Below are 26,335 nucleotides of genomic sequence, written 5' to 3' on the forward strand. Positions count from 1 at the left end.
TGAATACCAGGGATAGTAATTCAAAACCGAAGACAGTTCCAGCCAGCCCAGGACTGCTTGGAAATATGTTAACCCTGAAATTGCATGTGGTTGTTATTTTAATATTAGAAAAGCAGCATGGAACAAATTGCCAGTACAGAGTGAAATTACAGATTGTACTGGTCTAAGTGAACACTGAGATTCAGAACTAAAAGAAGTTTGAAGAAAAAAGAATATTTAGATAATTTTGGCATAACCATGCTTGCTGTAAGGAATAATCCAGAGTTCGTTTTTTCCTTTTTTGTGACTTTTCTTTTGAATGTGTGTAATTGTAGTTTACTTTCATAATACCTTCTTACTTCTGCAATTTTTTTTTTTTTTCTTCTATGGGAAAAACAGTCACTGTTTCTTCCTGAATGTGATGGGGCTACTGATTCAGATGGGTACCTCCAAAATTAAGCAATTCATTTAATGTAATTGACTAAATAAAATGCCAAGTTCACAGTGTTCATCTCAGTGAACTGATGTAATTGCTGGCATTTAACTTGCATACCTCTTGAAATATTAAATTAGTTTATAAACGTGGCAGAAAAGAGCAGCCTATACTTGCCAAATAAAGTCTGGGTACAACATCTTAAGCTAGTTATGTTAACTCTTGTTTTAGGGAATTGTTTTTTCATTTTGTTATGTTATTAAATGCCATGGATAAGTGGTCTTTGCCTCAGCTGCATGCTCTACTTTTAAGAGAACTTGTACAGCATAGCAAAATAAAGATGTTTAACTAGAAGAAGGTAACCATTTGGACAAAAATATATATTTATAGGAATATTGTGTAGTTTTGTTTGATAAATGTTTTAATAACTGTGATTTTCCAGAGGACTATAAAACCAGAAAATTACAAAATCTTGTAGTGTGAAACTTAGTAGATGAAAACTCACAGGTTCACACTGAATTTCACTTGGATCTAAACTGAGACAGCAATACTGTAGACGTTTAGTAATGTTTAAAATTGGTGCCAGCAAAAACCTGACACCAGTGTAGTTTACTAAAAGAACAATTGCTAGACAAGTTCCACTTGAAATACATTCTTGCATTCCCCACAATTAACTGTAATTTTGGAGTGCCTTTTTTTTAACAGGCTAGTAATAGTTAATTCCCATCAAAATCAAATGCCATATATTCATCTAAAGTGAGATGGCTGTACAGCTTTCAACTTTCTGGGGGGAAGTTCTGTTGTAATAATTTAGTCTATGACTTCTTTTTGTTATTTTAAAATAAGAATGAAGTTTTACTGTTTTTTCTTAGTCCATTCTGTAGTATTACTGCCAAAGTTGTTATTAATCCAACAAGGCTGAAAAGTAACGATTTTAAGGAAGATTATTTTAAGAAGTTAATATTAAAATAAAAGGCAAGTTAAAACAACATTAAAGCTTTTGAAATTTCATGCAATCGGCAAAACATGCAAAGTGTTTGGAAAACACATGAAATTTTCCTTAGCATATATTTTAGGAAAATTAGCAACTGTAGAACCCTTTTATGCTTTCCTTCCTCTTTGTAATACAGAATCTAGATATTTGATAAGTGAAAAAGGCTATAATTACTTTAGGACATAATATAATCTTAAACCCTAATGACACAGGAGAATGTATTTAAATTATAATTCACTTAATTTGTCTGCAATTAGAGAGAAAATGTCTTCATTTTTACTGGATAAAACCTCTGGTTTCAGTCTGTGATGATATAGAATCAAGTCATCCAGTCAGGTTGCCGGGAAAAGCTTTGTTGGCTAGCCTGGTGGAACAAAAAAAGAACTATGGAATCTTTTTTTGTAGTGGTTTTGCTTTCCTGTAGTTGTCTGTTTTTAATGACACAGGTATTTACAGTAAAACTTGACTGCTACAGAAAGCTAAATCTGTACATCTGCATACTTCGAATTTTTATCAGGTTTTTTTGAAGCTTTATCAGTTTTACTATGTTGGCTTAGTGAAAGTTTAAGTTCTTGAAGTCGTTTATTAATAGGTGATGTCATTCCTGAAAATGTGAAAACTTCTGAAATAGTATTTATTCAAATAATATTAGTAAATATTTGCAAGACTGATAATATTAAAACATCTTAATAGTGAGAAGTTCCCACAACATGCAAAGCACTGATAATTGGAAAGATATTCCTACCCCTGTTGTAATGTCACATATCATTTTTACTTATAAAACAGAATACATTACTAATATACAGATTTATTTGTCTTGTTTATATTAATTTTGAGTGCACTTATGCCTCAACGAAGTCTTTACTTTGTCAGTATATTACATTATCCTAGATGTGAAGAATGGGAATCCGTCTTCCCAAACACATTCACCCTACAGTGATTCATTATTGTCTTTTATGGTCTCTGTTAGTACACGGTAGAGTATTGTCTACTTTCATAAGCTTTATATGTTTGCACCACTTGTATTTTGTGTCCATCTGTAATTTAAAATGCAAAGGTTTATGCCAGTGAGATGCCAATGAGTTACCAAACCAGCCAAGACAGTAGCTCCCAAATAGACTCCTTCACTTTCTCTGTCTGAAGGGTGCAAGCTGTGGCATAAATATGCACAAACATTGAAAATCCCGAGTGTCACCTTGCTAGGAAGAGTGGCAACTCAACCTCAGCAAGGCAGGGAGATCTTTAACTGTGGTGTGAGTAGATTAAGCATATCTTGTCTTTCATTTCTCTACCTGAGCATTTTATAAATGTTTCTATGTCTGTTTCAAGTATTACAAATAAATGCTTCTAATTGCATTTTATTTAAACGTAGCATGAACTGACTGTGGCTTGAGAGGCGTAGCATGGCCCTTCTCTGTGTAGTATGGAGCGATTCTGTAAACTGGGAGGAGTTGAAGTGCTGAAGTTTCCCAGCACGTCCTCTGCCCTGAGCCCTGGGTGTGATCCACCCAAGAACCACAAGAATGAATCCCCACTTCGACTGTGCGGGCCAGCGGGTGAGCTGATACTTCTGGGGTTAGTGGGTGCAGGTTTTTTCCAGATAACTGTTAAGGAAAAAAAAAAAAAAAAAAAAAGGCAGGAAAGCTTTTAACCCAATGATATCTATTCATTTGATTCATGAAGGGCAACAATACTCTGATCTGAACAAGTGGCTTGGGAGTCTGTATAGCTTCTTAATTTTCTGGGCATCAGTCAAATTCAGACCTGTGACAAGGATGTCCCTAACAATGCCATCCTAGACTCCCTGTGAATCAGTCTACCTCTAATTAAGCTGTTAACCGCCCTGACCGGATTCTCACCTGTGGGCTGAAAATCTCAGTCCTCCTCAGCAGTAATTTGAAGATCTTGGTAACTGTGGCATAATGCTTTTACATCCACCGATGTGAAATATTGTGTAAAGTGTGTGTTTGCAGTCTGCTGCAACAGGAGGCAGTGGCAGGTCTTTTTAGAATGGAAATGCTGGATTGAATTCCTGATGAAAAAATCTGGTTTTTACTTGCCACGCCTTCAGATGGTGCTGAATTTTTAGTACAAATGTATGGGTGCAAAGACTGGAGATTTCTAGGGTCTGCAAGCAACAGAAATTTTAGTATCAAAGTAGTGATAATATATCCATATATATATATATTGGTAATTAAGAATGAAACATTTAATGATTAGCCAATCTCTTTCTTAGCACCAAGTAAAATAAATGCTGCGGTTGCATCATACAGGTGTTCTTATGTTGTCATTTGGCCAGAGGACATGAATGGGTTTTCAGGATTACTTGTCACAGTCAACAAAGCAGGAAATCATTAAAAGAAAACTGAGTCTTTAGTTGTCAAAAGCTTTACTGCAGAAAGTGCAAGCAAAACCAAGTACCAAATAGTGTTTTGTGTTTACCTAACATCAGGCTACAGTTTGGGAAATTTGAAACAAATCAGTGGACCTCTCTGGAAGGATTTTATGTAATTTAAAGGTGGTGGATAAAGATGAGAGTGACCTGGATTGCCTGGATTCCATTGAGGAAAAAAGTAAAGCCAAATAGAAGATTAAATTTCCAGGAGTAAGGAAGGCTATGGGCTCTTTGTCTAGAATAAGAGTTCTTCTCTTCTGTATGATATTACCAAGACAGATACTGCATCCCATTCTATTCCTATTTTTTAAATTGTAGTTAAAAAAAGAGAGCAAATGCGGAAAATACTTACAGAGGTTACATATGGACAAATTTTCATTCTGTGGTAGATGAAGTTTGGGACATTTAATTACTCGAAAGGGGGCTTGAGACATGACTTGATAATAGTTTGTAAGTACTCTCAGGAAAGCAGCCAGCTTCTTTAAAGTGCTTAATTTTGTCTGTTGGTAAATTACATAGTGACTTTTTAATAAAGCAGATATGTCAATGTAGTGCTGATCTGTTTAATAAACTTATTAATAAGCTTAAGGCACACTTAACTAGACAATATTAGAGTTTTACTTACCAGCTTAAATTTTCTGTCCTTCTGTTCTGCTTACTGATTTTACCCGAATTCCCCTACTTGGCAATACTATTCATCTTGGCTTCACATTTGGTAAAGCTAAGGCTTGGAGACTATGTCTTAGGGGGTGGATTTATTAGGTTGGTGCAAAAGTAGTCATGGTTTTGGACCATGAATTTTAAATCATTTTAACTAGGTTCAAACACATCTTCATTAATCAAAACAGGAACCATTAAAATCAGCACATTGTTGCCAATGAGAAATAAGTTTGTTTATTCCTGTAGCATAAAAATCCATGCTTTGGGATTCAACAAACTCTTGGAAAGCATTTTCTGCTGGTTGTGGAAGCATTTTCCATGAAAAAAGTTGTTGAGATGCTTGGAGAAGTGGTAGTCAGTTGGCGAGAGGTCAGCTGAATATGGCAAATGAGGCAAAACTTCATAGCCCAATTTGTTCAGCTTTTGAAACGCTGGTTGTATGACGTGCAGTCGGGTGTTGTTGTGGAGAAGAATATCACCCTTCCTAATGACCAGTGCTAGCTGCAGGTGTTGCAGTTTTTAGTGTATTTCATTGATGTACTGAGCATATTTCTCAGATGGAATGGTTTTGCTGGAATTCAGAAAGCTGGAGTGGATCAAACTGGCAGCAGACCACCAAATAGTGACCATGACCTTTTTTTTGTGCAAGTTTGTCTTTGAGAAGTGCTTTGGTTCTTCTTCTCTGTCCAACCACTGAGCTGGTTGTCGCCATCTGTCATATTAAATCCACTTTTTGTCACATGTTACAATCCAATCGAGAAATGGTTCGTTGTTATTGTGTAGAATAAGAGAGGGCAACAGTTCAAAATGATGATTTTTTTTTTTATTTTTTTCAGTCAGCTCATGGGACACCCACCTCTCGAGCTTTTTCACCTTTCCAATTTGCTTCAAATGCCAAACAACTGTATAATGGTCAACACTGAGTTCTTTGGCAACTTCTTGTGTAGTTGTAAGAGGATCAGCTTCCATGATTGCTCTCAACAGGTTGTTGCCAACCTCTGATGGCCACCACTATGCTCATCTTCAAGGCTCTCCTCTTCTTTGTGAAACTTTTTGAACCATCACTGCATTGTATGTTCGTGAGCAGTTCCTGGGCCAAATGTGTTGTTGATAAAATGAGTTGTAGCCATTTTGAATTCAAATAAGAAAATCTCACGAATTTGCTTGTTGTCTGACATAATTTCTGTAGTCTAAAATAAATATAAAATAAACAGCAAGTGATAAGTCAGTAGCAAAAAAACATAAAGTGAGAAAAGCACATTAAAATGAGGTGTAATATAACCACATATATTTAAGATTGTATTCCAATATCAAATGGCAAATTTCAACAATGCAAAACCCACAATTATTTTTGCACCAACATAATACTTATTTTTTTACATAGAGTGCTATTTAGTTACTTATGGTGGTCCACTAGTGAGACTTATATCTGTAGCAATTCTTGGTTATGTGTGTATGTATGTGTTGTTTTATATTTGGGTAATAGTTACTGGCAAAGGGTTTAGATTTGTAAACTGTCAGGGGAAGAAAGTGTCACTTTTTCTTCAAAATCAGTTTGGTATAACCAATTAGAGTACTGCATTTCTTGAAAACAGGCCTTCATAGCTGAAGCAAACTTGTACACTTATCATGGATTTAGTTTCTTTTTGAAAAGCAAATAAACTTTCAGAAGCATCATGGCTGATGTGTTTCATTAGTTTGAAGATACCCAGCTTGTGTCCATGATCCCATTTGTATGTACTTTCCCAGTGACAGTATTTGAGCTGAGAGTCAAAGACTATTTTGGCCTGAATAACTATAATACTGAACAAATTGGTTATAACAGGAAGCCATGCACTTATTCAGTTATAGAAGAAACTGAAGACCTGTTCTGAAACTAAGTTTGTTTTATTTCTGTTCCTTTTTCCTCACTAAGAAACCTAGAAAATGATGGGAAACAGCAAAATGAGACTGAATGCTGTGGAAAAATTCAAGAAAGCTTGCAAGAAAGTGTTCTCAAATAGATATTCAAGGACAAAAATCATGATAAAGTTTTTAAAGATGTAAGTGCAGTAGTGGGTAACTACAGTTGAGATTTCACCAGAAATATTTGATTTTTTTTTTTGTATAGGTGTTCTGTTATCTACTTGTGTAAACCCTGATTCTGTTTTCTTTTAAGAAATTTCTCCATTTTAACACAAAAATCATATTATAAAGATGGTGGATCTGGAGTGATTTCACAAGGAAAGGCTTAACACTTGTACAGTTTGAAAATGTGAAAAAAATGAGGAAAAATAATTAATTACATTATAAAGGTAAAAGGAAAATCCTAGTCAGAATGAAATTGAATTTGGGTAGTTTTTAATAGTGTGAGGACTCTAAAATTTCTTCCATGGACCACAACTGGCAAGCTAACTTTTTCCTGAGTCATCTAAAACTGCTTTAGACAGCATAACTGGGGATACATTTTATGTGAATAATCTTGCCTTTCTGAGGTGTGCCAAAGCCTCATCTGACAATAGTTCTTTTGTGTCTTTCACGTCTTCTGAAGGCTCTTCAATAAATTACATTTCCATGCCCGTTAAGTTAGAAACTCCATCTTCCTCAGTATCACTTGCATGAAGTGTCATGTGAGCAACCACTATAAATGTCAGCATGAAATCATATTTTCAGATGCCATTTGTGCTTCACATACTTTGTTCAGTATAGCCTTGCTTTTCTGTCTAAGACAGTTATGGCTTATTTAAATAAATTCATCATTTTAAAAAAAATCAAACCTTGCTGTTCTGAGTTTCTGTAAGTAGTGGGGTGAGCTGTCTGTCTCTGGTACTGGGACTGGCTTCAGCAGAGCTGCAGGGCAGCACCCCAGCTGCCCCACTCCGTGCTGCCACATCCCTTCCTGTGCCCCGGTGCTCCCTTTTCCCAGCTGAGGCCAGTCTTTTTTCCCACCCATAGCTACTTTTCCCCAAATAGGCAGTCTTGGCTTCATGTACTATTACCAGTACAGTTACCTTTATACCATCAGCCTTTCAAGATATCCCACCCCCTGCCTCTGCAAGCTGCTCAGCACTCCTCTTCAGCTTTCCATGGAGCTTGTCTGTTTTTCACGTAACTTTCCTTTAATGATCAGTAAAATCCAGCTGCTCCATCAGCTTCTCGCATTATCTGTCACATCCAGCAGTTTTCTTATGTCACATCCAGTAGTTTTTCACATCCTGTTTATTCAGCGTAATTTCGGGCCAAGGCCTGGTCATCTGCCTGCAGCTGTGACGAGGTCCAACTGGCTGACAGGTCACTTTGCTAACGCCCGCCTGCTGGAGCGGAGAGCAGCTGCTCGAGTGGCCAACGCCTGGAGGAGCTTTGGTCCCCACAATGTGAAAATCACTGAAAGACTGTGCAAATCCCAGTCCTGAGAGTCAGGCTGGTCCTGCTGCTGCCGCTGCTCTGTCACCTTTGCCACCTCCCCGTCTTGTCTTGGCTGCTCCTGTGGAAGTTGTTGGCTCAGCTCAGGCACCACAACAAACTACACACAGAGTGTGCACACTGTTGTGCTTTGTGTTGTGTACATCAGCCTGCAGAGAGCCTTCCCTTGCCCTGTCTCTTAAAGCGTTTAATGACAGAAGTTGAGATAAGGATACAGTCTAACTAAAAGAAAGCTATCTGTTCCCCTTGTTGCTTACGACAAGCCTTTGCTACCTAGGCATGTTTTTCAGAAATTATTTTCAAGAAGAGGAGGTTGTCTGGTGGGTAGCAAGGCTTTTGTCTGTATTTACCTCATCTGGGATAATTGTGGATGAGATACTTTGTGAAGTAGCATACTTATCTGGTTCCCTCTAAACTTTTTTATTCCCTCTTCACTTAGAACATAACACTTAATTGATCTTGGAAGCTTGCTGGCACATAATGTTATGACACCAAGCATCATTTCAGAAAGTAGTAAGTAATCTGTTAAGTCACAGAATCACAGAATGTTAGGTGTTGGAAGGGACCTCAAAAGATCATCTAGCCCAATGATTGTCAGTGTGTCATGTGGAAGTGGTGAGAGCATTCTGTGTTATGAGCCTTCAGGCTTGAACCTTGTCAATGCTTAGGGTGAAGGGGTAAACAAAAACACAGAGGAGCAGAACTAGTAGACTGGGGATAACAGAAGCAGTGACAAAGACAAAATGTCTCCAGTAACTAAATAATAGGCCATTAAGAAACTACTGGTATTGCTTTGGGGAAGGCAAGCCTGCACTTTACAACTGGTAATAAGGGGAAACAAGATGAACGTGATTATTTTGGAATATGGGGGTATCTGTGAACTATGCTAAAGTTAATAAATAATGTTTAGGGGGCATAGGTGAGAGTGAGTATTGGAGAGGTCCATCCCAACCAGGGCTGGTGAGTACATTTCTCTCACCAAGCCCTTTATCTGAGCGCCACAGTCTGTCATCTTTATAAATCTTTTCTTAACTGTCCACGTAATCTCACTCCTTATGCTGTGTGTGCAAGTGCAGTAAGAATTAAGTGTCAGCTACTGGGAGGACTGGCATGAGTGGATATGGGGCTAGCAACTGGACTCACACCAGGGGTGCAGGTGCCTGGAGCCTGTGGTGTCAGCAACAGGGGCAGGTGATGGTTTTGGCCCCAGCCCTGGGGGCAGGAGAAGCTGTGTCCTAGCTGGGAAGACAGCAACAATGTGCATCCTGGGCACAGCTACTGGGGGGAATGAAGCAAGTGAAGCTCTCTGCAGCATTTGACTGGGACTGCAGGTCACAGCCTATGTGCCTTGGGCTGCTGCTGACAGGGGCAGGCAAGCTGTTGGTATTTTCAACCATGCCATGTGGGTTGACCCCATATATGTGTTTCTTTGGTATGTGTAATACACTGGCAAACTTCAAGTTGGACTAGCAGTGAGTGGGAGATGCCAGGCCTGGGCAGAGTTATCAGGCGGGTAGAGGGCCTGTGCTGGTGTTTGGCAGGGACCTGTGAGCCTGTAAGACAAGAGTACCTGTAATACAAGAGTGTGAGTGCACGCATCTGCCTACTGACTTACTGCCAGCCAGTAAGTAGGAAGCCCATGAAATGGATGAAAGGGCTCTGAACCCAGGCTGAGAAGTATTAGATGGACAGAGTGATATGGTTTGCTGGTATTTGAGGGATTCATGAATGTGCATGTGCTTGTGAATCTGGTGGGAGTTGGGAGCACATAACTCTCATTAGTGAGCTTCAATCTTGACTAGGCAAAAAGGAGGAAGGGGTCTTAGCTAACTGTACTGAAGTTCATCTGAGTCCTGGAAGCGTCACGTGTGCTTGCTGTCAAAGGTAGTGCCTTGTCTGTAGCAGCTAGCTGCTTAGCTGAGCTTCACATCTGGTTGAACCTGATTATGCAAAAGCAACTGTCATGTCGATGGACCTGGGATGGAGACCTCCAGCAGCAGGGCAGGAGGAATCCATGGACTGGTCCCAGAGATGCTGGAGGTGGCAGTAACTTGTGACATCCATTAACATAACTGGTGAAATAAGTTTTCATAGTAGATATTTAATACAAATGTTCTCTTTGGGAGTCAGGAGTTTCTGAGCTACATGCATCTCAGACTTGATAGAAGTATGCTGAGAAAAATATCACTATATGCTTTTTCTGTTTTCCTGTCTGCTGCTGACCATTAATAGACATAGAAGAAACATTTCTTTATTCCAGTAATTTGACTTACATTGCTGTTTTTACAAAACCGGATGTTGCTAAAGACTATATAAGTCACAAATGCTTGTTCTGCCTTAAATCTAAGAGAAGGAGATGCTTTATAAGTGTGGGGGTTTAAATCTTAACAGGAGATTTGTGGCCTTGTTCTGTATACTAAGCATTTCAGTGAAGCTTCATTAATGATTTCACATTCCAAACTGTAATTTTTTTCTCCATTATTATGCATGATTCTGCAATGTTAAGGGAGTTCTGCAATATTGTTGTATCAAAATTAAACCTCTGACATTCTTGTGTAGGGATTGCTGAAGTTTGCCTGCCTCCCCTCCGAAGCATGTTGTTGCAATTAAATATGGAAATATGAAGTTTTAGTGGAGATGAAGATCAAATAAATTCTTTTTTTCTTTTATAAAGCAACAGCTTGATTTAATGAATAGTATAGGGTTCCAGAGCGTCACCTGTAGCCCCCAACCAGCTATGTGACAGTAAGCATGTCACTTAACCACCGTGTCCTACTTTTACCATCTGTGAAATGCTTTGGAAAGTCATGGAAAACTGAATCACAGGTCTTTTCCATCTCAACATTCTATTAGGTCATCCAACTGTCCATCTGCCAGTAGAAGATTGTTTCCTACATCCACCAGTGTTTTTCCAGTCTGGATTCCATCCTCCAAGTGATTGGGCTTCCATCGGTACCTTTGGGAGATGATTTTGCAGACTTCTAGACCTCATTATCAGGAGGCTCTTCTGATATTCACAAAAAGAGAATTTTTTAAATTAATTTGTTTTCATTCTGTTACTTTGTTCCCATTATTACATGCCTGCTTATAGTTTTAAGGCATATGCAATTTGCCCAACACCTTAAAGTTCCAAGTAAGATGAAAACTCTCTGTAAGGTATCTAATATATAGAAGGAAGGACAATGTAAGGTTTTGGAATGCAAGGTATGAGAAATATATAAGAAAGTAAGCTACTTGTTTCTTCCTGAAATTACATCTAAGTAAGTGTGCAGACTACTGCAGATTTAGGACAGAAACAGAACAGAATATGGAAACTTAGCAATGGAGCAGGATGTTAAGTGAGAGTGTTGGGATACTTATCAAGAATGATTAAGTAGGGGAAAAAAAAAGAAAGGAACAAGTATCATCAAGGGTTTTCAGTTAGCACCTTTCTTGTCCAGATCTAAACACCTGGACACATCTCATTTTCTCAAACAATAATACTTTGCATGGGTACTTCCAGTTTAGGTTTTCTTCTTTTTTATTGACCACAAGTGTTTCAAAATTATTGTATTTCATATTTAAGTCATCCACTTTATTATCGTTTGAGAAATTTAGCAGACATAATTTTTTTCACATTTTGAAGCCACCAGCATTGTGATATAGGCTAGATGTAGATGAAAGCTATCAGAATAAGATATCTTTGTACAAACTTCTTCATTTTTTCAAACTATGAATGTGTGAAAGTTATTTGGGGTCTGCATAACAGTCATTAAACTGCTTTTAAAATGGCTGTCTGGCAAATAACTGATATGTAACATGATTTATTTGATGGAGCATCCTAAGGGAAAAGCCAATATTCAGTACATTAAATTGATAAGGTTAATAGGGATTTTGTAATACACTGTATATAAAGTATGTATTATAAAATAACAAGAAATTTGCCATGGGGACATGTTTCACAAAATATTCAAGTTTTAACAAAATCCATTTGTTCAGGGTTTTCATTCCTCTATTTCAGTTGCCAATGGAAATGCTTAAGTCCAGCAATGAAAACTGCATGTGTAGTCAGTCTCTCCAGAAAAAATATTTTTTTGGTCATCTCAACTTCATTTTCATTGTCTTAAACATACATTCATATATGTTGGTAAGGTGTGACATAACCGCAGAGTCTAAGATAAGTGGGGCATTTCAAACCTTCGAAAGCTTATTTGTAGGACAACAAAACAGGCAATTTAAACATTTCTATAAATAAAATCACCTTCTGCATACTTAGCTGTTGAAAATCTCTGTTGCCCTCAGTAGTAGTAATAGATTAGGTATAAATAATGTTTTGAAAGTCAGAAGAAGTAGTATTTACATACACACAAAAGAAATCCCTATATCACAGAATCACAGAATTTAGGGATTGGAAGGGACCTCACATGATCATCTAATCCAATCCTCCTGCCAGAGCAGGAACACCTAGCTGAGGTTACACAGGAATGTGTCCAGACAGCTTTTTAATGTCTCCGGAGAAGCAGAAGCCACAACCTCCCCTGGGCAGCCTGTTCCAGTGTTCTGTCACCCTCACTGTGAAGAAGTTTCTTCTCATATTTAAGGGGAACCTCCTGTGTTCCAGTTTGTACCCATTACCCCTTGTCTTATCATTGGCTGTCACTGAGAAGAGCCTGGCTCCATCCTCGTGACACTCACCCTTTACATACTTATAAACATTAATGTGGTCACCCCTCAGTCTCCTCCAAACTAAAGAGACACAGCTCCCTCAGCCTTTCCTCATAAGGGAGATGCTCCACTCCCTCCATCATCTTCATGGCTCTGCACTGGACTCTCTCCAGCAGTTCCCTGTCCTTCTGGAACTGAGGGGCCCAGAACTGGACACAATATTCTAGATGTGGTCTCACCAGGGCAGAGTAGAGCAGGAGGAGAACTTCTCTTGACCTACTAACCACCCCCCTTCTAATACACCCAGGATGCCATTGGCCTTCCTGGCCCCAATGGTGGCTCATGGTCATCCTGTTGTCCACCAGGATCCCCAGGTCCCTTTCCCCTACACTGCTCTCCAAAAAATCATTCCCCAACTTACACTGGACCCTGAGGTTGCTCCTGCCCAGATGCAAGACTTTACACTTGCCCTTGTTATATTTAATTAAATTTTTCCCCGTCCAGCTCTCCAGCCTGTCCAGGTCTCGCTGGATGGCAGCACAGCCTTCTGGTGTGTCAGCCACTCCTCCCACTTGGTGTCATCAGCAAACTTGCTGACAGTGCACTCTATTCCCTCATCCAAGTCATTGATTAATATTTTGAAGAGTACTGGTCCCAGTACCGGCCCTTGAGGGACTCCTAGAAACTAGACTTTGCCCCATTGATCACAACTCTCTGGCTTCTTTCCTTCAGCCAGTTCCCAGTCCACCTCACTACCTGATCATCCAGACCACACTTCCTCAGTTTAGCTGTGAAGATGCCGTGGGAGACTGTGTCAGATGCTTTACTGACATCAAGACAGACCACATCCACTGCTTTGCCATCATGTATCCACCTGGTTATGTCCTCATAAAAGGCTCTGAGGTTGACTTCCCCTATTTTCTTCCTTTAAAAGAGATCAGTGGAAGATGCCATGAAGTTAGAATGTTTATAAGGAAGATGAACCATATAAAGATTTTGTAAAGTCTGACCATAAGAAGAATAAATATGTCTTTCATCCACAGGATATAAAGCCAGATGAAGTTACCAGACTTGCTCTTAGGACAGAAGTTAATTTTGAAAGTGTGTGCAGAAAGGTAAGGCTTGTGTTTTTTTTTTATTTTCTTTCTCCTGCTTCTCTGAGAGTGAGAGCACTCCTTGGGAAAAGGTACCTATGTGGGTAGGAGCACATGCATTTGCACACTGTGTTCTGTATGTTATATTTTGTCTTTGTTGTAGACCTTACTTCCTTTTCTAAAGAAATTCATCAACTAGGACATATCTACAAAAAATTGTACAGCAGTTTAGTACAAGTGGCTTGTCATCTGAGCTGGTGGGCTAATCCCTAGTAACTGGAATATAATACCAGGAAGCACAGTAGTGGTTTTTGAGTCTTTATAAATAGATTTAGTTTGTTTATATCCTACATACATATGGTAGTGTTTCTCCTGAAGCCCACTGATGGTATGTTATTAAATATTAACTGTCTGACTAATGATATCTGTAAAAGATGAAGACATACAAGTGAGAAGATGCTTGTTGAAATAAGCAGTTGAGGTTGAGAATAGACAAGATATTGTAAAATAAGTGCTAAAGAGCACGAATAATACCGTTTTAAGGGATGTGCTGGAGAAGTGATGCCAGAGTGCAATTCTGAACCAAAAAATGTCAATACATGTAGTTGTATATTTTCCTCCACTTCATCCTAAATTGCTATGTGTGGTTGATCCACTGAGGGAGTCTGAAGCCTGAAATGTTTATTGTTTGCAGGCGAAGTTTTAATGTCTAACTTGGTCATTTCCTCCTATAATGGCATCAGTAGTTTGTAATATAACACTGTTGCAAAGCACAGTTATGTGTGATATAGTTCAGCCATTAGCATAATGTGCAGCAGGATTTCCATGCTTCATGTGAGCAAAATCAAGTCAATAGGAAAATATCGTAGGAGTTTGGTATTTCTGGAGCAGTGTTTGGATGGAAGCATCTTATTGCTTTTCCTTCTCTTAATGATAGAAGAGGGTAAGGAAAAGGTCACAGATATACTGACATGGAACTAAAAAGCAGCATTCTTCTTTTAAATTTATTTGACCAAAATTTTCCAGTCTGAAGGTGAGCTACTCAGAAACTGGTTACTGTAATGTTAGAAATGGTGCAGAAGTAAAGATTCTGGAAGTGTGAGGACATGTGGAGAGGGATTTAATGCTTGAAGATGGATGCCAAATACAAACAATAAAATATTTTGGTACTTCCTGTAGGAGATTCTTCTGCCAAGGATTCAAATGCATCAGGCCTATGCTGGTTGCATAAAGTATAGGAGCCCCAAAATGAAATAATTGACGCTATATTTTTAAAAGAGTTTAGAGTTGAAATTTTATTTCCTAAGAAGATATTTTTATTGCTAAGAATACAGAACGAATGTTATTAATCTTACTAATTCATTATGTCCCATAATTTTTGATGTATTCATAGTGATGGCTGACTGTATGCTTTCCATATTTACTTAAAGTAGGCTTTCATTTAGCTATAATTCTTGAAAACAGGTCATACATGTGTCTTCATGGAGTTATTTCAGGTTGTAGAACTGTTGTTATTTATAGAATCATAGAATCATAGAATCATTTTGGTTGGAAGAGACACTCAAGATGATAGAATCCAACCATTAGCCTAACCCTGACACTAAGCCATGTCCCTAAGAACCTTATCCACACATCTTTTAAATCCCGATGGTGACTCCACCACTTCCTCGGACAGCCTCTTTACCCTTTCCTTGAATAATTTTTTCCTAATATCAATCTAAACATCCCCTGGCGCAACTTGAAGCCACTTCCTCTCTTCCCATCACTTGCTACTTGGAAGAGGAGACAACACCCTCTATGCTACAGCCTCCTTTCAGATGGTTGTAGACAGCCTCCTTTTCTCCAGGCTAAACAGCCCCAGTTCCCTCAGCCACTCCTCATAAGGCTTGTGCTCTAGGCTCCTCACCAGTTTTGTTGCCCTCCTCTGCACTCTCTCTAGCACCTCAATGTCATTCTTGTAGTGAGGGGCCCAAAACTTAACACAATGTTCAAGGTGGGGCCTCACCAACCAGTCCCATGTACAGGGGGATGATCACTTCCCTGGTCCTGCTGGCCACAGTAGCACTGATATAAGCCAGGATGCTGTTGCTGTGCTTCTGGCCACTTGGACACACTGCTGGCTCATATTCAGCCAACTGTTGACCAGCATCCCCAGATCTTTTTCCATCAGGCAGCTTTCCAGCCTTGCTTCTCCAAGCCTGTAGTGCTGCCTGGGGTGGTTGTGACCCAAGTGCAGGACCTGGCACTTGGCCTTTTTGAATCTTACACCATTGGCCTCAGCCCAACAATCCAGCTGGTCCAGATCCCTCTTGTAGACTCTTCCTACTCTCAAGCAGATCAGCACTCCCACCCAACTTGGTGTGTCTGCAAAGTTACCAAGGATGCACTCAGTCCCCTCGTCCAGATCATTAATAAAGAGCTTAAACAGAACTGGCCTCAACGCTGAGCCCTGGGAACACCACGTGTGACCGGCCGCCAACTGGGTTTGACTCCATTCACCACAACTCTTCGAGCCCAGACATCCAACCAGTTCTTTAGCCCTCCCAGAGTACACCCTGGATGGCCATGAGGTGCCAGCCTTTCCAGGAGAATGCCGTGGGATACAGTGTGAAAGGGTTTTCTGATGTCTAGGTACAAAACATCCATAGCCTTTTCCCTCATCTACTAGGTGGGTCATCTTGTCATAGAAGGAGATCAGGTTGGTCAAGCAGGACCTGCCTTTCATAAACCCACGTCGACTGGGCCTGATCATTTGGTTGTGCTGTATGTGCTGCATGATGGCACTCAGGATGATCTTCCCCAGCACTGAGGTCACACTGAGAGGCCTGTAATTTTCCCTGGATCCTCCTTCTGGCCCTTCTTGTAGATGAACATCACATTTTGTTGCTTTCAGTTTTTCAATGGTGTGAAAGTCTGTTAATCTCACACCTTGTAGTGAATTGGTCTTATGTTTCAGATCAAGTTTATAGGTGGATGCTGATGCTTTTTTAAAACTACAGAGGATTTTTAACCTCGCTGCATTAGAAGAACATGTACAATTAATTATTACGATACTATTAACAAGTGGTGGCTAAGCCATCAAACTATCGCTTGCTATTGGTTGGCCACAGCATATCACCAATTAAAGAAAGCATCCCTTCCATGCTTTAACAAAAGCTAATTTTCCAATATATTATTTATTATTTTCCCACAGTTAATTATTAAACATACAATAAAAAAACAAAAAAAAAAAAAAGGAGTTTCTATCCCTAGCAATATTCTAGGTCATATGAAATGCAGACCACACTGTTTACCTTTTCATTAACTTGAGTTTCGAAATATTTGAAGGAAAACATCCTGTGGCTGTTTTCATTTTCAGAATAGGTTTGTTTTCATTGATAAAAGGCAATCTGCTTTTAATTCACTGTGGAATGTTGAATATTAGTTTTGCATAGTGGTCATGTTTTATGTTCCATTACTACATTTCCCTGTATATTTTTCAGAAATGGATAAGCATACTTTTCAACTTAAGAGGAGTTTGCACAGATTTCAGTCAAGTATGATAAAAGTGTGCTATGTGTTTAGCAAGTGGCACTATAACTTGAGTTCTAATGATTTAACCGTCAGTATTTTTATACCGACACTTACTAATAAGCAAATCAAATTTTTGATAGTTGCAAAGTGTGTTGGCAAGAGTCACCAACCACATTACTCAAGACTTCTTCCTTTTCCAATTTATGGTAGTGTTATAGGGCTTATGACATTACTTTAAGAGAAGAAGCTGTAGGTGAAGAGTTCTTTATGCACCTCTGCTGAAATGTTTTTAAAATCCTGAACTGTTACAGGAGGCTTGGTTCATTACTGTTGTGCTCCAGCACACCAAAGTTAGAAGTAAGCTAATCCTAAAAATGCTGTTGATGACAAGCAGGAAACTGACTTGGGAACTGAGAAAGGTCTTAACTGTTATTTTCAACTTATTGCTAACAGTTTTAAGGTAACTTAGATAAGCTAAGGTAGACAGGGTAGATAGGTTAATATGTATTAATATTTTTCCAGTGTTAGAGAAATTATATGCATCATCTGTGCTGTTTCTCCAAACAAAGGGACATTGGTCCATCTGTGACCACCCTCATCATTACTGCAGTTGGTTTTGTTGCTTTTGCACTAGTGCTAACAGATACTGACTAGCTTATTTTAGCATCTCCTTTAGGTTTTTTTCAGATAAGTCTTTGGTATATAGAACATGAGGAAAATTAACAACAACAAAAACCTGTGTTTTAAACATTGAAAATGACAGAATTCTGTTCCAGCATAATGGAACTTTATTATTACAAGCAGTTATCTGGAGTCCATCATGCCCTAAGTCAAAATACTTTTTTTTCCTCCAAGTAATAAAGTCTGTGCTTCAAATTCAGTGAGTTTCGGATTTTTGGAGACGGGGGAACTGAAATAGCAAAAAACTGTGGTATTTGATTGAGAAACAAGAGTACCAGTATACATTATTGTCAGAGCTTGAACTGAGCATGTGCTTCTGGCTTGCAGAAATGCCAACACATATTCACTGATATACGTCCTCTATTATTTGCTTCCAGATAGAATCTTTGCATAACCTTAGCAGCATAATTTTCATTTTTTTGCACTGAGTTCTAATCTTTGGTCCTTGAGAAAAGCATCACCTTTTCTTACTAAGTCCTGGATTTTCACCTGAATCCTGTCATGTTTGAATCATGAATACATTAATGAATACACTTATTTATTAAGAACATATTAAACTTGATACTGCTAGTAGTTTTTAACTGTGTGGCAGGGAGGGAAGATGTGGTTTCTGAATCAAACAGAACTTTTGATTAAGCACGTCTGCATCCACCGAGCAACAGTCATATCTGTGTTTTCTAACTTTGGAAAATATAAGGGTTTCTATTTTAGCTGACGATCCTAAATGTATGCTTGTGATCTTTGGCTTAATTTACTTTAGAAATGTATGTTCTAGTGGAAAATATATAAACAAAACCTCTCTATTCTGTGTATTTAATCTGAGGAAATGCGCTAAATCATAAAAGGGGCCTGACGCAGGGTCTCTTGCAGTTTAATTGAAGACTTTCCGTTAACTTCAAAGGCTTTGGATCAAGCACAGAATAGTTTCTGTCTTTCGTCTGGGCTTTGGGGGATTTTTCCACAACCTCCTCCCTTCTCCCCGCCTCCCCGCCCTGTGAGCCCCTCTGAAGTATTCTACTCATTACAAAAACATTCTGATTATGATAGATGTTATTATTGATATGAAACTTCTGTTTCTCTTGTTAGTGCCTTTAATAGCAGCATAACTAGATAATTACTTAGGTGGATTTTTAACATTCTTTGCTTATGAAAATATTTTGCTTGTAATCCGTAAACCACAGGGAGAGGACTACTGTATGAATCAGGGTTTTTTGTAATAATAATGTGATAGACTATTAGCTTTGTATAATATGCATGTTAATTTTGTTGTTTGATTTTGGCAATGTAGGGGTGAATAGCTTGTGTTTTTCAGGGACCCATGAAGAACTCATTCTCTTTTTTAATCTAAATTCTGGTTGTTACACTCTTTCAAATTAGAAATTGTGTATAGACAATCAGAGCATAATTATAAGAAGAATATTTGATAATTTAGTAGTTTAATGATCACATGCCTAGATTAACAATCTCTCATTGCCCCCACCCTGCCTTCTTTCTAAGTATCAATACTTGGAAACATTGTTATCAGCTTTTGCTTTGGAATGAACGTATTGCTTTGTACTTAGGAAGACACTTCCATTCTCCACCAATGTGTTTGTGCTGAGAATAGTAAAACAATGATACTCCATTTATTTTCCTACATGTTTAAAATGTTATGTTACGTTCCTTTCTTATTTCAGTATGAAAATAAAGGTACTAATTTGCATATCGAATACCACATGCACTTTGCTCTAATAGTGGCATCTGTCAACATTTTATGGTTTTGGAAATGTGTTGCATTGATTTAATAGCACGATTTCCTGTAACGTGTTCTAAAATAATTGACTTGATGCTGGGAATCAGTGTTACAGAGTTGAATTCTTTTTGTCCTGAGTATTTTGACTCTGTTTGAATGTAAGTTACACTGAATGTATGAAACCACTGTTTCCTGAGAATTTTCCATGTCAAACACCAGATGTTAATGTTAAACAGGAATGTCTGTGGTCTTCCTAACACTACTGATGAAGTGAAGAATTTTGCGTTCAGTGATGAATATCACATTCAGGTGTAAATACTTTCTCTGGATGACTGATTGGGTTTTGTTTTCTTTTCCTGAAGGTTCCTCATCTTCCAAATTTGTTCACCTGAACTGCAAGCTGTTAACATGTCTTTTATATATAATTCTTTATTTTAGAACTAAGAATCTATTGTTATGGCAGCAAATAACGTTTTATGTCAGTATAAAACTGTCTGTTGATTTTTGACAAATCTTTTTCCACTCTCTCCCTGCTTCTCCACTCAATTGTCTATCTGCTAGCCCAGCCAGTATCAGTCCCTTCCCAGTCTTCAGTGGGAGAGTTCAGGCTCCTGATTATGCTGTTCTGTCCATTGCCCACCTACCTTAGGTTAGCCATTCCTTCCCCCTACAAAACTCGTTCCTTTACTGGGCCAATTTATACATCTCTTCTCCATTTGCCCCTTTGCATTCAAACTACGCTGCCACACGTGGCTGTCACAGCTTGGGAGTAAGGAGATAGACTAGACCAAAGTTACCATCATCTTCAACAGCAGAGTAGCAATTGCAGTGATCTCAGTTTAATTACAGCTTGGATTTTGTCCATTTTGGAAAGAATCTTTTTAAGTTCAGTACCGAAATAAACTGCTAGTAAGTTTGGCAGTTTTTCACAGAGATACTATGTTTATCTGTGACACAAAAAGGCTGTCTCCTGTCAAATTTTAAATTAATAGTTCAGGGATCTTTCTACCACTCATTTGCATTCCTGTGAAGCTGTATTACTTACTGTTGTTGCCTGGCTGAACTGATTGTTATTAAAGTGTATTCCTGTCCTTAGACAAGGTTCAGTCTTGAAAGTGATGTGATTGCTTTCAATTTTAATATGCTCATTTCGCTTACTCGGTGTGTCAGACCAGAATGTGGGCAGGCATATTGTCAATAAAGCTGAATTGTTAAGTCAATTCACATTTTTGTAAGCAGTATTTGGCTTGGATCATCTAGTTAATTCAGACACAATAGGCATACTTGAAAGAGCATAAGTGAAAAAAAAAAAAAAAAAAGGTAGATTGGGTAGATCGGTGTTTTTAGGTTCATGTGTGCCTGTGGTAGTGGTGGTGTGATGCACGGTGCTTCACATGCATGTGACTGTACTTTTTCAGTACCAGAAAGACTTATATCACAGCACTCATAAAAGACAAGCAACTCTCAACTTTTATTCCTATTTTAAATGAATATAAGAGTGATGTGTGTAAATATCTTACTGGATATGAGCGGTCATGGGAACAATAGAGGAAAATGTTAGAAATCATCTTGGGTTTATGCTTTCATTTAATAAAATGCAGGAAAAAAAGTGTAGTGTAACAAGAGATTCTCAGGATATGGTGGTTGGTTAGGCTACCCAGAATCTCGTTGGTATTCTTCTCCAAATTATTGTTCAGACTTCACCCAATACCCAAAAGGTGGGCAGAGGTCCAGAATCAAAATGCACCAACACAAGTATGGTATAGGAAGGAGAGATTTAGGTGTTTGGGGAATCTTTGGGGCAAGATGAATTTGGACAGGAAAGATGAGCTGCATCATAATCAAAATTGTGCCAGGCTGCTGGAACTGAAAATTTTAAAGGTCGTAACGGAATACTTAAACTAAAAGCAGGGAAATGCGTGCAAGAGCATCTGATTGACAATGACATGACCAACAGGGGGCATGTGGCTACTTTTCAGGATGTCTCTTAAAGGCCAAAGAGAACAGCTTGATCCAATAAATAAGGAAGGTACATCGGGCTGCCTACAGGGACAGTTGATTGGCCCCTCCAGTACTAAGCTACAGAGAAAGAATGTAAATTATGAATGCTTCCATATCAATCCTTGAACTGAAAAAATTAATGGAGAGAAATTAGAGTACCTGATATACGACATCATCACAGATATAATAGATACCTTTCTACCAGATCTTCAAGATAATTAATGAAATGTACCATCTTTACAGGGATAAAGGGGGAGGATGTATGTGCATGAGAGTGGTGCTGTGTTGTGAAGCACTGTATTTTAAGTCTAACAGCACAAATATATTACAGGAAAAGAGAAACACTAAGAAGCCTTTTGAATGGAAGTTCCAGCTGTCTTAAAAGTTTGGTACTATTAATGTGCTACAGCCTCCAATCAGAACAGTGTTGGTGAACAGAAAATGTTACGTGAGGTTAAAGAAGCTACAAATTTACGACATATTAATAGTGAGAGTTTTCATTTACCCTTAATTCATTTGGATACTAAAGAGACAATCTTTGAATTGCATCCTTTATGTATTCATAGGGAAAGTAATTGGTTTACAAAGTTCATCCAGATGAAGGGGCAGGGAGAAGGTTACTAATCCAGTAAGTATTAGTACCTATTGAGCAATTTCAACCAAAGTTACCGGAGGTGATTTTAAAAGCATTAACTTCCAACAGAGTTTTTGTTGTGTGAGGGAGAAACCAAAGTCAGTGTACCATTGAGGGAAAGGTGTTCATAGTTCATAACCTCTTGATCTTCTTTTGAGAAGCACCATAGAGTTGGTGTTGGCACAGAAGTGCACAGAGAGAGGACATGAGGTACAACATACCTGTGTTAGAATCTTTCATTATTTTGGTTCCTTCAAGAGCTTAAAGTGTTAAGGTGTCTTTAATGTTATATAAACAATTGTAATCAACTATGTTCAAGGCAGACAGCTACTCACAAATTGCTAACTGGAAAAGCTCTTTCTGTATATACGCTTTGTAGTGTGACTCAGAATTGCATTACAAAATCAGAAAAAAAATAAATCTGTCATTCCTGATATTTCTGAAAATGAAAAACATCTGCTGCTGTCTTTTTATTTTTATAAATGAAACTCTCTCAATTTTTCATTACATATCATATAAAAATAAAGTACTAAACCATTCTGATTTCTTTCCCCCTTTCTTATCCAGATCAGTTTTTAAAGTGCTGCAACTCAGAACAGGGAAATGGAGATTTATAAAAATAAAAACAAACAAACAAAAAAGTGTTCTGGGATTAAGAGCTCAATATGAAGCCCATCAGTCTGTTAATATTGGAAAATTAGATGAAAAATGCTGGAGGCACTATTGTTTGAACTTTTTGAAACTTAACTGTAGAAGGAGAAAACTTATATGTTATTGAATTCCTAGAATTCTGTTTGAAGTAAAATCTTATCTATTGGGACGTCAATGAATGTAGGTGCTAAGACTGGCTACATTAATAAGTTACACCTCAGTAAAATGAGAGCATTAAGTTTAGAGGATACTGCCTCTCTATGACAAGATTACTAGGTAAGAGAAAGTATTGGAAACGTGAGGTCACCGAGTAATATAACAGCATTAAATGTAAAGGGTGATGGTCTATTTTTTCTTGGGTTTGGAATACAAATAACTGCATAATGATTGAAATGGTTGAGTGATTACACATCAGGAAAATTCTACATGCCAGAGTTCAGTTAATAATGATGTAATGGCCTAGAAGATGCCCGAGAGCCTCTAAGCATAAAGACGACTATTCTGTTTGTCATATGGTGAAATACCTGCTATAAAATGTGAACATCCAGAATTTCCATTTATTTTACATCCATTATCTGCTGATTTGCTCAAATAATATCAGGGCTTCCATACATATCTGACATGTGTTTATTGTTAGTTTTGAATGCATATACTCCCTCAATAGACTTAAAGATGGAAAATCTACATTTTGATGCCAGATAACTGGTATGTTTATCTCAGATGTTCTAATAGCTTTTCAGTGAATAGGATTTTATTTCCATTGTCTTTTCAGAAAGTGTCTGAAAAACATATATATATATATGAAAAGAAATCTGTTTTCAGTTGTGCACGAAAATTGCAATGTGGTATGCCAAGAAATTCTGTCTTGTTTTGAATGGCGTATTATAATGTGGCCTACCCCTGGTTAGTGTGTGCAGTGTTTGTGAGGGTTTTAAGTCATCTGTGCCTCCAAATCCCTGGTTCTCATATTTAGTTCCTTCAGCAGCACTCTAAACATCAGTACATCTCTCCCAAGAGTTTTATCTAAAGGCATCAACCTGACAGCAGTTATATATGAGTGTGTTCCTGGTGGCAACGCTTGTAAATGTGAAGGTCTGAGCAAGACAGGCTTTCTTGGCAGGGATAAATCTTTTACCTTTATGTTATAAATCATCTGAAATGTACCTGATTAAATTGGAGCTTGTTTTTCAAATGTTAGCTAGTTTTGAAGTTTTGCATCTGTTTTAAATTTGAAAATCCGAACTGTGTCTACTTTCTCTATTATAAAGTCTGTCATATATGCTTATACATATGGTGCTATATTGGGCTGCATCTGACAAGTGATAATTTGAAGTCTGAGCATCTGTTTTACAGTGAAATATTGTATGGGTGTCTCAGGGTTACATTCCTGAAAGTTCAGTACAGAGTTTTGTCACCAAATAGACTTCATAAGGAGACTGGTGGATATCTCAATTTTGAAACTTCACAGGTTTGTCCAAGGCAGAATATTGTGAACTTCTTGGTCCGTTAAATAGTTTAATCATGTGGTGCTCATCCCGGCATCTCGCCAGTTTATTTGCCACCATCTGTTTTCACTCAGTCTTTGGACATGCTCGTGATGCACAGCTAGATCTTGGGAGCTCAGATGCATTCAGGTTGTAGAGAACTCTCATGCAGTTCTGTTTCCTGCTTGGTTTGCAGTGCTGCCTGACTGGTGTCAGTCTCTTTTCTATAATAAATATAAGTAATAATTTTATTTTTAAATTTTGGTTTCCCAAATAATTGTTTCACATTTCATTTTGAGATTGGTTAGCTTAAGTCCCTGTTTGGAGTTAATAAACAACTGCCTATTTTGAGTTTCTAGACCCTCATTCTAGATGGCCAGTTGCAGGCAAATGATCTCTCAACTTCACACTTTTCTGCAAAAGTCAGTTTGGTTTTCAGATCTGAAATATAATTGTTGTCAAACTAATTTATACATGACCTTTCCTACAAATTTCATTATGCTCTCTGAAGAAGTCTGTGTGAATTTTGTGACATAGACCTTTCTCTTTGTATTGTTCCCAATTACTGCCTGTTACCCAAGAGGCATTTTGTTTCTGTTCCCTCTGAAGTACATTTTTTGCTTCAGGGTTTCTATTTCATCGAATTTTGCTTTCCAGTTTACTTTCACAATATGATTGTCGTTTGCCTGATTTGGGTTGAAGGAGGGGAGTTGGTTTTTTTGTGGGGTTCTGGTTTGGGTTTGTTTTGGTTTGGGTTTTGGTTGTTTTTTGTGTTACTGGTTGGGTTTTGGGGGGTTTTTTATTGCATCTATTTTACTGTGCTGCGTGCCAAGATTTTTTATTCAGTTTGGCAAGATGCATGTGTTTTATAGTGATATCATGCCTCAACTGTTCAAATGTCAAAAAATATGAAATGCATCTATTTTGTACAAAGCAAAAACATGTAGCCTTTATACGGTTAGGTTTTATGTATTTGATTTTACGTTGCTATAGGTCAGAACTGTACATATTTTATACTGGTTAATTGTACTGGATATACAATTCAAATTATGCAATATTTTTACATTACAAATACTTCTTAATAATTTTTTAGCATCTAATATGGGGAGTACTCTGTTCACAACTGCTTTCCACTGGGAATTTGTCTGCATCATAGATATGTTTGTCCATAGCATAAAGTAATGTTCAACCTGCTTCTAGGTTTTCTCAACGGCCAGCAGAGGTTTCAGTGTTGGTAGTTACAATGAGTTAGACCACAACTGTGGAGGGAAGTTGGCACTGTGCTCACTTTAGGTCCTCTTTCATGACCTTAAGAAGTTAACATTTTTTACCTGAAGAAGTGTGCATTGTTTGTTTGGGCTTCCAAAGTGAGAGGATTAAAACACGTATTCCTACTAGCTTTTGAAGAAATGTCAAAGTTAGCAGCATTTGAGTTTTCTCACAATCTTGCTGTTTCAACTTAGATGTAGGGTTGACCCTGTTTGCCATGAGGAGATAATTAAGAATCCATGCGTGCTTTATTCGGGATTTTTTTGCTCTGACTTCTTTATTGAAACAGTCATAGAAATTATTTTATACATAAAGAGAAGAAGGAAAGAATTAGTAGAAGATTAAGTACATAATTTGTACTTGGGCAGGTCTGGGGTTTATGCCAAGTTCTGCTATAGTTTACTGTGATAGTTAGGGGTGAAACACTCCCATTTCTCTTTGACCATTTCCCAGTCTGAAAAATAAGCATTTGACTCACACTTGCATGGTTAGCCAAATTAGTTGTGGCAGGTTAATCCAGAGAAACTCTGTTGACTCTTTTATTGTCCAATCAAATGTGGTCTTCTAACACCTGTAAAGTGGTAGGGTTCTTAAAGGGCCTTTAAACTTTTTCAAAAGCTTGGATAGTAGGTGTTTTCTATCGTGCATGCAGCAAAGAAGAGCAAGAAATATTTTCTTTTTTTTTTTTTTTTTAATTTATGACCTATCTTGAAATTCTTATTTTAAAAGAAGAGGAGACAATAGAAACAAGTTTATACTTGATCCTCAT

At 38.0% G+C, this 26,335-nt stretch overlaps 1 protein-coding gene across 1 annotated transcript in view; it reads left to right on the forward strand.

Moving 5' to 3' along the window:
- SRFBP1 (serum response factor binding protein 1) overlaps positions 1 to 26,335 on the forward strand; it is an 83,030-nt gene that overhangs the window by 40,360 nt on the left and 16,335 nt on the right. Inside the window, exon 4 of the mRNA XM_082074091.1 lies at positions 13,551 to 13,622. Within this exon, the coding sequence (XP_081930217.1) occupies positions 13,551 to 13,622 (72 nt within the window). The remainder of the gene's footprint in view (positions 1 to 13,550; positions 13,623 to 26,335) is intronic.

The sequence above is a fragment of the Streptopelia decaocto genome (genome assembly GCF_964273445.1).
Source record: "Streptopelia decaocto genome assembly, chromosome: Z".
Classification (NCBI taxonomy): Eukaryota; Metazoa; Chordata; class Aves; order Columbiformes; family Columbidae; genus Streptopelia; species Streptopelia decaocto.